At 34.7% G+C, this 12,852-nt stretch overlaps 2 protein-coding genes across 19 annotated transcripts in view; one reads left to right on the top strand and one right to left on the bottom strand.

The window, feature by feature from the left end:
• The window catches only part of CEP57 (centrosomal protein 57), a 75,523-nt gene that overhangs the window by 16,689 nt on the left and 45,982 nt on the right, over nucleotides 1–12,852 (bottom strand). The window lies entirely within an intron of this gene.
• The window catches only part of MTMR2 (myotubularin related protein 2), a 91,262-nt gene that overhangs the window by 76,838 nt on the left and 1,572 nt on the right, over nucleotides 1–12,852 (top strand). For all 7 annotated transcript variants that reach the window (XM_001146996.6, XM_508710.6, XM_054662641.2 and 4 more), the window contains 5 exons: nucleotides 613–798; nucleotides 3,355–3,561; nucleotides 6,819–6,911; nucleotides 10,323–10,436; nucleotides 12,206–12,382. In XM_001146996.6, the coding sequence (XP_001146996.1) occupies nucleotides 613–798; nucleotides 3,355–3,561; nucleotides 6,819–6,911; nucleotides 10,323–10,436; nucleotides 12,206–12,382 (777 nt within the window). The remainder of the gene's footprint in view (nucleotides 1–612; nucleotides 799–3,354; nucleotides 3,562–6,818; nucleotides 6,912–10,322; nucleotides 10,437–12,205; nucleotides 12,383–12,852) is intronic.

The raw sequence follows: 12,852 nt of genomic DNA, 5'->3' as shown, positions 1-12,852 counted from the left end.
ATTTTCTCATTCTATTTTGTAGATGTAGATTTAAGTCTTTGAGAACATTGATGATGATAGCATTCTGTGCTTTTATCCTTGTTCTGTCTTTTTATTTAAAGAGAATTATGTGGTTAAAAAAGCAGGTCATTTTGATTGCAAAGAGTTTATCTCTCAGATATGAAGATTAAAATGAGGTGAAGAGGCAGGGAGGTGAAGAAGCATAGGTGAACCAGACATGTGGTCTCAGCACATGAAACTTACAGTCTGGTAATTTCAGTATATATGAAAGGAAGTCTTCTGTAAGAACTTATGTTTGGGTAGGACTTGGCGTATGGGCTGGGAAAATTTAGTGCTTTACAGTGTTTAAATACCTTCCTATGTGTTTCATATTTAATTTTAATAATGGCCACATGAGCAAGTCAGAGTACGTATATATTCATTTTGTAAAGAAGAACATAAGAAAGCGAGTGGTTGTGCTAAATAAGTTGTCCTGAGCCATCCACATTTTCCTGTGGAGTTTTCCTTGTCTCCAGTAATATGTATCATCTTTTATGCTATTGGATATTTTATGTCACTTGTTTACAGATGTGCATTCATTTATGATTTTCCATGATGTGTGCTTTTTTCCAGGCAAAGGGTGGAGGTTATGAAAGTGAAGATGCCTATCAAAATGCTGAACTAGTTTTCCTGGATATCCACAATATTCATGTTATGAGAGAATCATTACGAAAACTTAAGGAGATTGTGTACCCCAACATTGAGGAAACTCACTGGTTGTCTAACTTGGAATCTACTCATTGGCTAGAACATATTAAGGTGGGTGTGTGTTACTATATCCCACACAAAGACTCTCTCTACCCCTTTGTTTATATTAGCTTTTTACTTATAATTGAAATCAACATGAAGGTACCTTTCTAAACAATGAAAAATGGGTAAATGCTTTGATACTTGGAACTACTAGTGAATTTTAATGTTTGAATGAATTGGTTTTTTATATTGTGCATTTGGTTATGTTGTACTTCTTTTGTTCCCCCTCCCATCCTATCTGAATTCGAACCATCCTTCAGATTCCAGTTCATATTTCATTTCTTCCATAAAGTCTTCCCAGAGTGCATTCTTTTCCATTTTCTCTGAACTCTTTACCCTGTCTTTCCATCTAATCAGGAACTAGCGTGTACTTTGTTTGCTTTTGTGTGTCAACCAATGTATATTGCTAATTTATGGAGACCAAGACTGGATAAATCCTACATATATTTTTTTGTCCTCTCAGGAGCTAGGGCAGCACTATCCGTGTGAATAGGTACCCAATAAATATTTGTTGATTTGTGAAGTTAAAACCATTCTGATCAGGGAAATGAGGTGGAGTGGTTGCATGAGCCACACCGAGTGCTAAGTCATTCGCAGAGCACGTCAGTGCTAATTTACCTAACATGCTAATTTAATCTAGTTATATTTTCAGATATGGTCGGTTAGTAACATAACTCACCAAAATGTAGACTTATGTAACCACATATATAAATATTATGAGGTAATGGGAAATGCAGTCTTTCACATTAAGAAGGAGGGTACTTCTGCTCACATTAAAATCTCTGAAGTTCAGACAGAATTGAAGAGAAAACCAAACTGAATAAGAATTTTAAATAGACCATTTTTACTATTGTTTCCCTTTGAGAAGCTTAGAAGCTTGAAAATCACAAAGTATAAACACTACTCAGAGAGCATGTTCATGTGGCCCATTCATTAAATTATGTGATGTGTAAATATACAGCCTTAGGCTTGATTTGGAACTAACATAAATCGCTGTGTTTGATTCTGAAAACTCCAGATATTTAATTTGCAGTTTCAACATGGTCTCTAAAAGCCTGGCTATAACAGAATCAAATTTCCCTAGAGGTATAAGACATATAGTTGGGCTAAACTACTTTATTCTCCCCCAATCCTTATCACACAAAGAAAGTTTATTTACTCAATCACTCTCTTCTGGTCTCTGCTCAAATATCACCTTTCTGAGAGAGGCCTTTCCCAGCCTCTTTACAAAATAAGAGTTCTACCAGCATTCCCTATAACTTCTATGGAGCGTTTTCACTTATTGCCATCTGGTATACTGTATATTTCCTTGTTTATTTGTGACTGGTGGGCCTCACCCAAATAGAATGTAAACTTCAGTAAGCAGGAACTTTGTTCCCTGCTGTATGGCCCGTGCCTAGAGCAGTATCTACCTTCTAGTAAGGGACTCCATAAATGTTTATTTAATGAATGAATGAACAATTACTACTTTGGATAACTCTTCCTGATCAATCTTAACTAAGCCTTTGGGTTAGTGATTCTTAACTTTGTATATGCACTAGAATTATAGGTGGAATTTATTTAAGATACTGAATTAGGATCATTGGACAATGAGGTCTAGGCACTTCAGGCTTACAAATGACTCCTGATATATAGTCAAGATTGTCATAGTACCCCATTTCCAGAATATGCTTATAGCTGTGATCAAGGGGAGGTTATCATATTTCCAAGCTTAATAATCTGTTTTCTTTCATTCTCATCTGTGTATGTAGAACTATACTGTTTTTCAAGTATAATACAATATGGCCATTGCAGAGAAGAATAGGGCTGTATTGTCCTTTTTTTGTTTTTTTTTTTTTAAGATACCATACTTTTGTGTTTCTTTTTTGGTTATATCTAATTATGTTTAGTTTTAACTCAAGATTGATTTCAGAAAAGGTAAGTTATTTTGCAAAGGATTTCTGCATATTTAAAAAAATAAGAGCTGAAGTTATTTTAAGTAACAGATTGACATATTCTGTGAATTTTCATGCATAGTGTTACAGAAAAGTAGCTCACTCTAAAGTTTATACTGTGCTTGCTGTATGCTCTGTGACATAAAAATCTTTAGTCAAAACAATACAATAAATGCTATAGAGTATTTTAAAAGAGATCCAGTATTATTGCTTTCAGGTACTTATCCCAATTTGGTTTAAGCATTGTTTTAAATCATAAAAAGGCTTCAATTGCCATATCAATTATTTTTATTTAAATAGATGATGGAATATTTCATTCTTAGAAACAGATCTCTTTAGAACTTTTCTAAGAAGAATCTTACACCATGATTTATGTAGCACCCAAAGGTACTTTTGATTTGGCTATTTCATTGGGCAAATTAATAGGAGTCAGCAATTATGAGGTTTTTCTAGTTTTAAAAGCAAAATTTATATATCTTCTACCATTTAAAAAAATTCTTCTTAGGAAGGGACAAATGTTTTTCCTCATGTTATTGAAATAATGATCCCTGATAAGCTGTATTAGTAAATTTTGAAGAAGGAAGTATTTACCTTGTTTAAAAACAATTTATTAAAAAATCTTGTTTTCCAGCTTATTCTTGCAGGGGCTCTTAGGATTGCTGACAAGGTAGAGTCAGGGAAGACGTCTGTGGTAGTGCATTGCAGTGATGGTTGGGATCGCACAGCTCAGCTCACTTCCCTTGCCATGCTCATGTTGGATGGATACTATCGAACCATCCGAGGATTTGAAGTCCTTGTGGAGAAAGAATGGCTAAGTTTTGGACATCGATTTCAACTAGTAAGTAAGGAACCTTGACTTTTGATATATCACATGCATTCATGCCAAGGCGTGTGAAAAAAATGTGTTTTTTAAAATAAGATATTCATCTGAAATTGATCATTTATCTAGTGGGGTAAACGTTTTTGCTTGTTTTGGAAAGCATTAAGATATCCCTAACATGACTAGTCCGGAGTCAGAGCTAGCTATTTGTCAAGTGTCTGACCCGGTCTTTTCTGTGATCTCCACTGGGAAACATCCGGTATCATTCAGTGATATCCACGGATGTTTCTGGGCAGGCGTTTTCCTAAATAATTGAAAAACTTTTAGAAGGGTCTTTACCCAGATGCTGTCTGTAATGTTTACCTTTAGTATCCAGTAGTTACCAGAGTATACTAGCAGTGTTTATACAGTTGTCCCTTGGTATATGTGGGGGCTTGGTTCCCAGATCCCATGAACAGGCCAAAATCCACACACATTCAAGTTCTGAAGCTGGCCCTGCTGGGACCATGTAAAGTTGGCCCTCTGTGTATGTGGGTTCCGCATCCTGCATTTGGCTGAAACAAATCTGCATATAAGTGGACCTGTGCAGTTCTAACCTTGTTGTTCAAGGGTTAACTGTAACTTGAAAGGAACAGACATTTAAAGTTAGTCTGCTCTTTTGAACTTGAACTGTTAAATAAAATTGGGTACCTGGAGTGTTTATTCAGATGGCTCACATTTTGCTGTTCTCTACACAATGTACTTATCATGAAACGGCCATTTAAAACAAACTCGTACTTCAAAGAATCAAGTTTTAGTCAGCCAAAGCTGCACATATTTATATAAATGTGTTCAAAATCAAACATTTTGGGGTGTTCGAAGTGGCTATGGATTCCTAAATTGCTAACTCTGGTTACCTACTCCCCCCGTTTTTTTTACCTAGTTATATTCTGAAAATAGAATTTTGACAATTAAAGGGCACCCAGTCAAGAGGATTTGCTCACAAGGTTAATGTAGAGTAATGATTCTCAAACTTTTTGGTTTCAGGACCCCCTTTACATTGTTAACAATTACGGATAGAACTTTTTTTTCCTAACTCCCCAAACTTGTTACCCAGAGAACTTTATGTGAGTTATATCTATCAATATTTGCCATATTGAAAATTAAATTTGAAAAAATTTAAAAATATTTCTTAATTTAGGAAATAAGCTTATTATATATTAACAGAAATATTTAAACTAAAAAAAAATTTTCCAAAACAAAAAGTTTAATGAAAAGACTGGCATTGTTTTACTTTTGCAAATTTAATGAGTTTGGCTTAATAGAAGATAGCTGAATTTTATATCTATTTTTACCTTCGATCTGATATGTTTTGTTGGTTTTAGTATATGAAGAAAATCTAACCATATACAGATATGTAACTGGAAAAGCAGAAAGTATTTTAATAGCTTTTTCAGGGAATTGTAGATATTCTTCTTTGATACTACGCCAGAACTTGATAAATGGTAGTTTCTTAGAGGTTAGTTGTTATATGGAATCCAAAATCAAGTTAATGAATTTTTTTATCATTAAATTCCATTGGTCTCACTTCCATTTTGAATAGATCTTTTACCCATGTGTGGTTTTGTAACATCACATATTGGTTATTTGGAAAATACTGGCTTATTGAGTTATACAGATCTTCCAAATGTAAATGCATTTCATCATATAATACCATAAAATCACACTTGTTAATCATCACCATTGGTTTTGTCAGAAAAGCCTTCAAGTATTTTTAAGCTCATTATGGTGGGCAAAAGTTCACCAAAAATTGAGTTTTCACTCAAAAGCTTGAATTTTTTCATTGACAACAAATATTGTCAGCTGTTTTCCTTTCAGTGATAATTCACATTGTACCTTTTCAAAAAAAAAAGTCTTTAAGTCTTTCTAACCACAATGCATACACATTAATTTTTCTTTCAAGTAAAAATGATGAGAAAGTGCTATCTCCTACCATACTACATGCAGTAGCAAAGAGTTAACACATATTTCCCGTTTTGTCACACAGGCCATTAAAAAAAACTGTACTTAAGGGATGAGATTTAATAAAATCAGTAATTTTTACTGCCTTGTTAAGTACACTGGCATAAGAGAAATGGACTTTTTTTCTTTCTTTAATTTAACTGTGAGTGTCTGGTAGGGTAGAATACAGTGGGTACGAATGCAGTTTTAATTATAAGCATTGCCCCGCTTGATGCCTGCAAAGCCACCAGAATTTTTATCCTTCATAACTTCTGCATCATTAGTGCAAATGCCAACACACTGAAAAAGGTAAATAATGTCTTAATATTATGGAAATAGTTTTGACCTCACAGCCCTTGGATGTTTGTGGACCACACTTTTAGAATTCCTGCTTTGGGGTAAGGAGCAGGATTCTGTTTTCAGTTATCTGAGTCAAAAGTCCTCAGAGGAAATAACTGAGAAACTAGGTAGATGACTGCATGCTTGGAGGGTGGATGTCAAGCATTTTTGACAGGTTTTCTAAGATGTGTGCTAATATGGTTCCTCCTGATGAAGACACATTAGTGCTAAGATAGGAGGGGGTACCCTTCACTCAGTGGTCAAGATATGAACAGAGAATGGTGCTTTCTGAGGCCAGTGTCCATGTAACTTATTTCTCAGAGAGAAATTAAAATCTCCGGGACAAAAATCTGGCCTCTGAGTTCTGACTGCTTCCATCTTTTATTAGCAACCTTTTAGGATCTGAGTTTATTAAACAGAGTAGTAATTCATATTATAAGCACTTGTGTCAGAAAATATCTGAGCAGTTTGCACATCAAAATGTTAGTAGATTTCTGCTTGGCAGGATAATGGGTGATTTTTTACTTACTTTGCAATGCTCTTTAAAAGACTTTCTGAAAATTTTTATGTATTTGAGACAGGGCCTTGCTGTCATGCAGGCTGGAGTGCAGTGGTGCGACCGTAGTTCACTGTAGTCCTGTACTTTTGGGCGCAAGCCAGCCTCCCACCTTAGCCTCCTGAATAGCTAGGACTACAGGTGCACGCCACCATGCCTGGCTTTTAAAAATTTTTTGTAGAGATGGGGTCTTGCTATGTTGCCCAGACCCATCTCGAATTCCTGGCTCCAAGTGATCCTTCCACCACAGCCTCCCAAAGTGTTGGGATTACAGGTGTAAACCACAGCACCCGACTTTGAAAATGTTTAGACTATTGACCAATTATTTTTTTAAAAAATTATTTCCATCAAAACATGAAAAATCCCCCTAAGTTCATATATTTCACTCTTTTTGCTTCAGAGAGTTGGCCATGGAGATAAGAACCATGCAGATGCAGACAGATCGCCTGTTTTTCTTCAATTTATTGACTGTGTCTGGCAGATGACAAGACAGGTAATTTATCTGGCCTATGTATTTTTACACATCTCCTTTCAGTTTTCCTGTCAGAGTGGGGAGATTTGGTCACTGATTAGCCTATAGATCATTAAATGGAAATTCTTGTAACATCTCCATGTCCATGTGAGAGCTATTTATTGTCACATTATGAATCAGGTTAAAGATTAACACTTGAAAATTTGATTCTATTAGTATTTCAATGAGTAGCATTGATAATAACTCCCGAGAGGTTTTATCCTTTGTTTTGAACAAATAGTGTTAAATAGGCTCACCTAGAAACACATTTATATATTGCTAAGAGTGGAGAAAAAATAAGCTAGGTACCGCAAGCAAAATAAAATCTTTTAAGTAACTTTAACTGTTAATTTTTTTTTGAATTTCAATCTGCTTCTTCTGAAAATTTTTATTTTAAGGGAAAAATGTTCATATAGAAAGCATAACAAGGGAGGCACATACTACATCCAGTTCTTTTTATTTTTTGGCATAGAGAGAGCTATTATGGCTTTTAGAACTTCTAACAAATTTATTTGAAATATTAATATAAATGAATTTAATCTTTTGGAAAGAGCAGAGGGGACTGAGAAGACACCTGGTTTATTGTGAGATCACTTTATTAATGAGGCAACTGGTCATTGTCTTAAAAATATGATTTAATTCAAACCATCTCGAAACCCTGTTGAATGCAGCTCATTGGGAGATAATTATTTACCCAAGGGTTTATTAGACCCCAAAACAACTGGAAGTCTGAATTGTTTTTATTTAGATTGCCATATGAATTTAAAGTAGGGCAAGTGCTGGCTCTGCCTGGCTTTGGCTCATATTTATTTAGGAGCATATTTTTAGCTTCAATAAAATACTGTTTATTTCAATACAAGAAAATTAATGGTAATTGGGTGAAATAATCATCAATTATATATTTAATAGTCCCTTGCCTCCATAAGCATTTCTACTTGGGTGAATTATTTAGAAACTGTTGGGTTAAATGAAGCATTTTCGTAGCTATGACTATGATATGATGAGACTAGTATTTTAGCATATATACTGAAAAGGTGTATACAATTCAGTTTTGGTTTATAAATCAGACCTTTGGTGTGCTGGGAGGTAAGAGGAAGGAGAGGTGCAATGTTTAATACTTTATTGGATTAGGTTTGACTTTTTCCTTTGGAATTGGCTTTGAGGCAGTATATCAACTACCTAAGTCCCTACAATCCTTTTTTGGATGTTTGACCCAAAACATTAGGACCCCACTTTTGACTGTTACCATATTCAGTTTTAAATAACCTTTGACTCTTGGCAGAAATAAAATTTGCCATCAAAGGAGTAGGAAAGCTCTTTGAAACTGTGGTATTGTTGATGGTTGTGTGTACTGCTTTCCAAGGTGAATACCTTGAAGGAAACGATGTGTTTGAATGTATCAGTTCTGATATGTTTGCTAGAAAAAAAGCACATTTACCAATTTCTTGCAAAGAAGAGTACACGATAATCTATAGCCAACCACCCTGAATGCACCCATCTCATCTGATTTTGGAAGCTAAGCAGGGTCGGGCCTTGTTAGCACTTGGATGGGAGAAGAATACATCATAATACATTTCTTCCTTAGTAATTTTAATTTTGTTAACTTTATATATGCTGTATATCTAAAAGTAGTTTAATCCTAATTTTGAGCCTGGCACTAAATAAAAGAAAATCGGTTTAAATCTGTATTTTTGATAGAACCTAAAATACTTTATAGCCATCTTTATTTTATACACCTAGTATTTTTCTGTATATTTTCTTCCTGAATATAAAGCATATTAACTAGTCATAATGTTTGTTAGCAATTATCAGTTTTATAAATACTTGAATACTAGTACAGAGACTTGAATAGCACATTTGTCAAAACAGAACCAACTATATTATGACAGCCAGATTCTATACCTCTCCTCCTATTTCCATCCTCATCTCTGTCACCTCAGCCCTGAGATCAGGAAGCAATTGTTGAAGGGCCTTTTAGATTTTAAACATGTAAAGAAAACAAAATAGTTCTCTTCTGCTGAGGGTTTTAAAAGCAATAGCTGCAGTTAATGCCCTGCTATTTTAGTTTCTTTGTGAGGAAATGCCTACTGATTACACTGTCTTCTCATAACTGAGCTAACAGTTTTGCCAAGAAGATGAAAAACTAATCGCAGGCTTAGATCCTTGGGATTGCTATTTAGTGATTCAGGATGCATTCATATTTCACTAATAATAGGGCTGTTAAGAGTGTGAAAAATACAGGAGGTGGGATTTATTTTTTAAAGGAATAAATGGGACTTGACAAAGTTTTTTACAATTGGTTTTGTTGTGGAAATGCTTGGTCATCTTCTGCTTGATCATCTGCTTCATTCAGCTTCACAGCCACAAAAATCAAGGCCTAGTAAGTGCCCTTTCTTGTTTAGGAAATCTGTCATGTTACCCTGTCTATACTTGCTAAAATGTAGGAAACTTTAAGGCAAAGTTGTTTTCATCCATGTTCCATTTACATGCTGTTTATACTATTTTCCTCCACTATAAAGGAAGGGATCTAAGATGTAAAAGCTTGGAAGCAATGTGTATTTTCACAGTCTGCAATCTAAATATTTATATAATTTCTTATCACGTACAGCCCTATAATTGGTAGAATCTTACATAGACGCTTCCAAATAATTCTGAAATATTAGATAGGATGGATTAAACGAAACCTTCTAACTTTCAGGGGTTTGTAATTTTTCATTTGATTAGTCCCCTAAAATTGTGTTGTGTAAAACTAAGACATCCAGTCAAGCCCCTGGCTTGGGTTAGAGAGTGAATTTTCTTTTTGTTAGATGCTGCCAAAATAGTGGCTTACAAGGGACTCTGGTTTGATGGGATGGATGTTCCCTGAAAAGTTTACGTCGGTGCAAAAGTAATTGCCATTTCAATGGCAAAAGCCGCAATTACTTTTGCACCATCTAAATATTTAATAGGTTGGTTGACTTGTAAATTATCTGCCTTAGATGTTTACTTTTGTGTATTGCTGACATTTTCTGGAGACATTATTGGCATTTTGTGTGTAATCCTTAAAAAAGAAAAACAACTATGTTCTTGAAAATTTAAAGAATCTTAATGTTGTTTGTGGTCATTTTTGGCAGAGAATGCCTAGAGTTGCCAGAATTGCCTAAGTCAAAATTCAGCCTGCAAATTTAGGGTTAGCAGATATAGCAGATACAGAAACATCATGATCAGAAAAGTGATTACACGATTTTTGAAAAGAAAACCATACGAATAATGCCATAATGGCTTGGAATAATGTAGATTTGAATGTTTGTTTAACTTCATTTTAAATACTACCTCAAAAGGATCTACCCATGACAGGGATGAATATGCTTGAAGAATGTCTTAATTTATGTGTTTGTGATGTTTGATTTGCAGTTTCCTACCGCATTTGAATTCAATGAGTATTTTCTCATTACCATTTTGGACCACCTATACAGCTGCTTATTCGGAACATTCCTCTGTAATAGTGAACAACAGAGAGGAAAAGAGGTAAAATATGAAACATGACCTTCCCCATACTATCTCTACTGTACACTTTTCCCTAAAAGAATGTACTCTGTGACAGATTTCAACTGAAGTCATTCTTTTGGGTCATACTTAATCTTACATGCTATAATATTGAGTGCTTCCTTCCATATATCTGGACCTGATATATTCTGAAGTATCTTTGTCACAAGGCTGAAGGTGCTAGCTAGCTGTCTGCTGAGTTCATGAGTGGGAAGTGGTTTCTGCTAAAGAGAACTGAAGTACGTGAAATCTAAGGAGCACCAGTGTACCAATTTTTCTATGTAGAATGGAAATCCTTTACAGCAGGTGCAGAAAAATTTAATTAGCAGAAAATGTATATTCAAGTGAATAGGCAGCTCAAATTCCCAAGTATATCCTACTTATTGAGACATTTTAGGTTAAGTTTTTGAGTTTTTTAAGTTGTAAAGTAATACCATAAAAAAATTCAAATACTGAAAAGATAGTATGTAGAAAGTTAAAGTTTTTCGTTATCCCTTTTCCCCAAAGGTATCACTGTTAAGTGGGGTTGGTATTAAGAAGAAATGGTGTAAGGATTACATTTCAAGTTTTACTTCTTTATCAAAACTTGTCTATCCTATGTATCAACATCTTAATCATCTTGATTGGTATCTCCCTCTGCATCAACTTTTATTCTAAAAAATGTGGTTACAAAGTATTTATGTTTTATTTTATAAAGCACAGTAGGAATAAGTACTTGCACTGAAGCCCAGTTGCTGGGTTCAAATCTTGGATCTATCACTTACTGTAACAGTTCGCTTGGGGAAGTTAATGGCTGCTTTTGTAAAATTATGAAGATTTTTAAATAAGCGATACAAAATACCACAAGAACTGCTATGTAGTATTTCCTAGACTTCCTTAAAGGCAGGTATTAAATTTTTAAATTCACCTTATGTCTTCAGTGTCTAGCATGCAGTAAATATTTCTATGCATAGCAGGCACTCAACAACTTAAGGAATGTTCATTAGAAATAGCATAGCTAAGTTTCAAAGATAGTTTTATTTTTTGAGAGCCTTGGGTAGGAATCATTGATTATTTAAAAAAAAAACTTTTTAAATTGATAATAATATGCATACCATGAAATTCACTTTGATAGTGTATAGTTGACTGGTTTTTAGTATATCTGAGTTGTACAGCCATCACATTTTCATTTCAGAACATTTCATCACCTCAGAAAACCTGTGAATAGTCACTCCCCATTCACCCCTGCCAAACACTAACGTTTTTGTCTCTAGATTTGCCTCTTCTGGACATTTCATATAAATGGAATCATTTAATATGTAAACCTTGTGTCTAGCTCCTTTCCTTTAATATGCTTTCAAGGTTCATACATTTTATATCATTTCTTTTTATGGCTGAATAATATTCCATTGTGTGGATATATTTTACTTATCCATTCGTCAGTTGATGGACTTTTAGGTTGTTCCCACTTCTTGGCTGTTAATGAATAATGCTGCTTTGAACATCTATAAAAAAGTTTTTGTACAGACATGTCTTCTGTTTGCTGGATATGTACAAGAGTGGAATTGTTGGGTCATACGGTATCTCTTTGAGGAACTGCATACTGTTTTCCAGTACCCTCTGATCTTAATATAAGTCGGTTTATCACTGAAGTCTCCAAGTCCACTTCCTCTAAAGAGATTTTAATGACAACAAAGTACTTCTTCACAAATTTCATCTAAAGTGTAAATGGCTTATGTGGGAGAATCTTTACCTATTTTTCCTGCCTACAGAATCTTCCTAAAAGGACTGTGTCACTGTGGTCTTACATAAACAGCCAGCTGGAAGACTTCACTAATCCTCTCTATGGGAGCTATTCCAATCATGTCCTTTATCCAGTAGCCAGCATGCGCCACCTAGAGCTCTGGGTGGGATATTACATAAGGTGGAATCCACGGATGAAACCACAGGTATGTGCCTTACAATATACAATGGGAGTTTTCATTCATGCAGTGCAACTTTGTCTCCTTAAAAGCAGCTGGAAAGATTATCTGTGCATATTTAAAACTTTACGCCTTACCCATTGATAGTTACAATTGTATAGTAGAAAAATACTACACTGGGGCAGGGTAATCAGTGTACCTGGTTCTTAGGACTGCTTGTATGACATTGGACAAATCACTGCTCTCTTTTCTTGCATCTTCCCTCCTCTGTCTGGATAACCTCTAGGGGGTCTTGTTTTAATAAGCTGAAGAAAGTAGCTTTAGGAAAGTTAAAAGCTGAACAAAATCCTGGTCTACTGTGAATATGTTTATGGAATATTAACTACTTAAACTGTTTAAGACTAAAAACCTATAAATAATAGGGAATCTTCTGACTACTGTCTTTTAATTGTCTTGTTAATTATTTGTTGTATTTGGAAAAGTACCAGTTTCAGGAG

Source organism: Pan troglodytes, chromosome 9 (assembly GCF_028858775.2).
Source record: "Pan troglodytes isolate AG18354 chromosome 9, NHGRI_mPanTro3-v2.0_pri, whole genome shotgun sequence".
Taxonomy (NCBI): Eukaryota; Metazoa; Chordata; class Mammalia; order Primates; family Hominidae; genus Pan; species Pan troglodytes.
The sequence above is the reverse complement of the archived record's forward strand: the minus strand, read 5'-3'. Positions and strand labels throughout refer to the sequence as shown.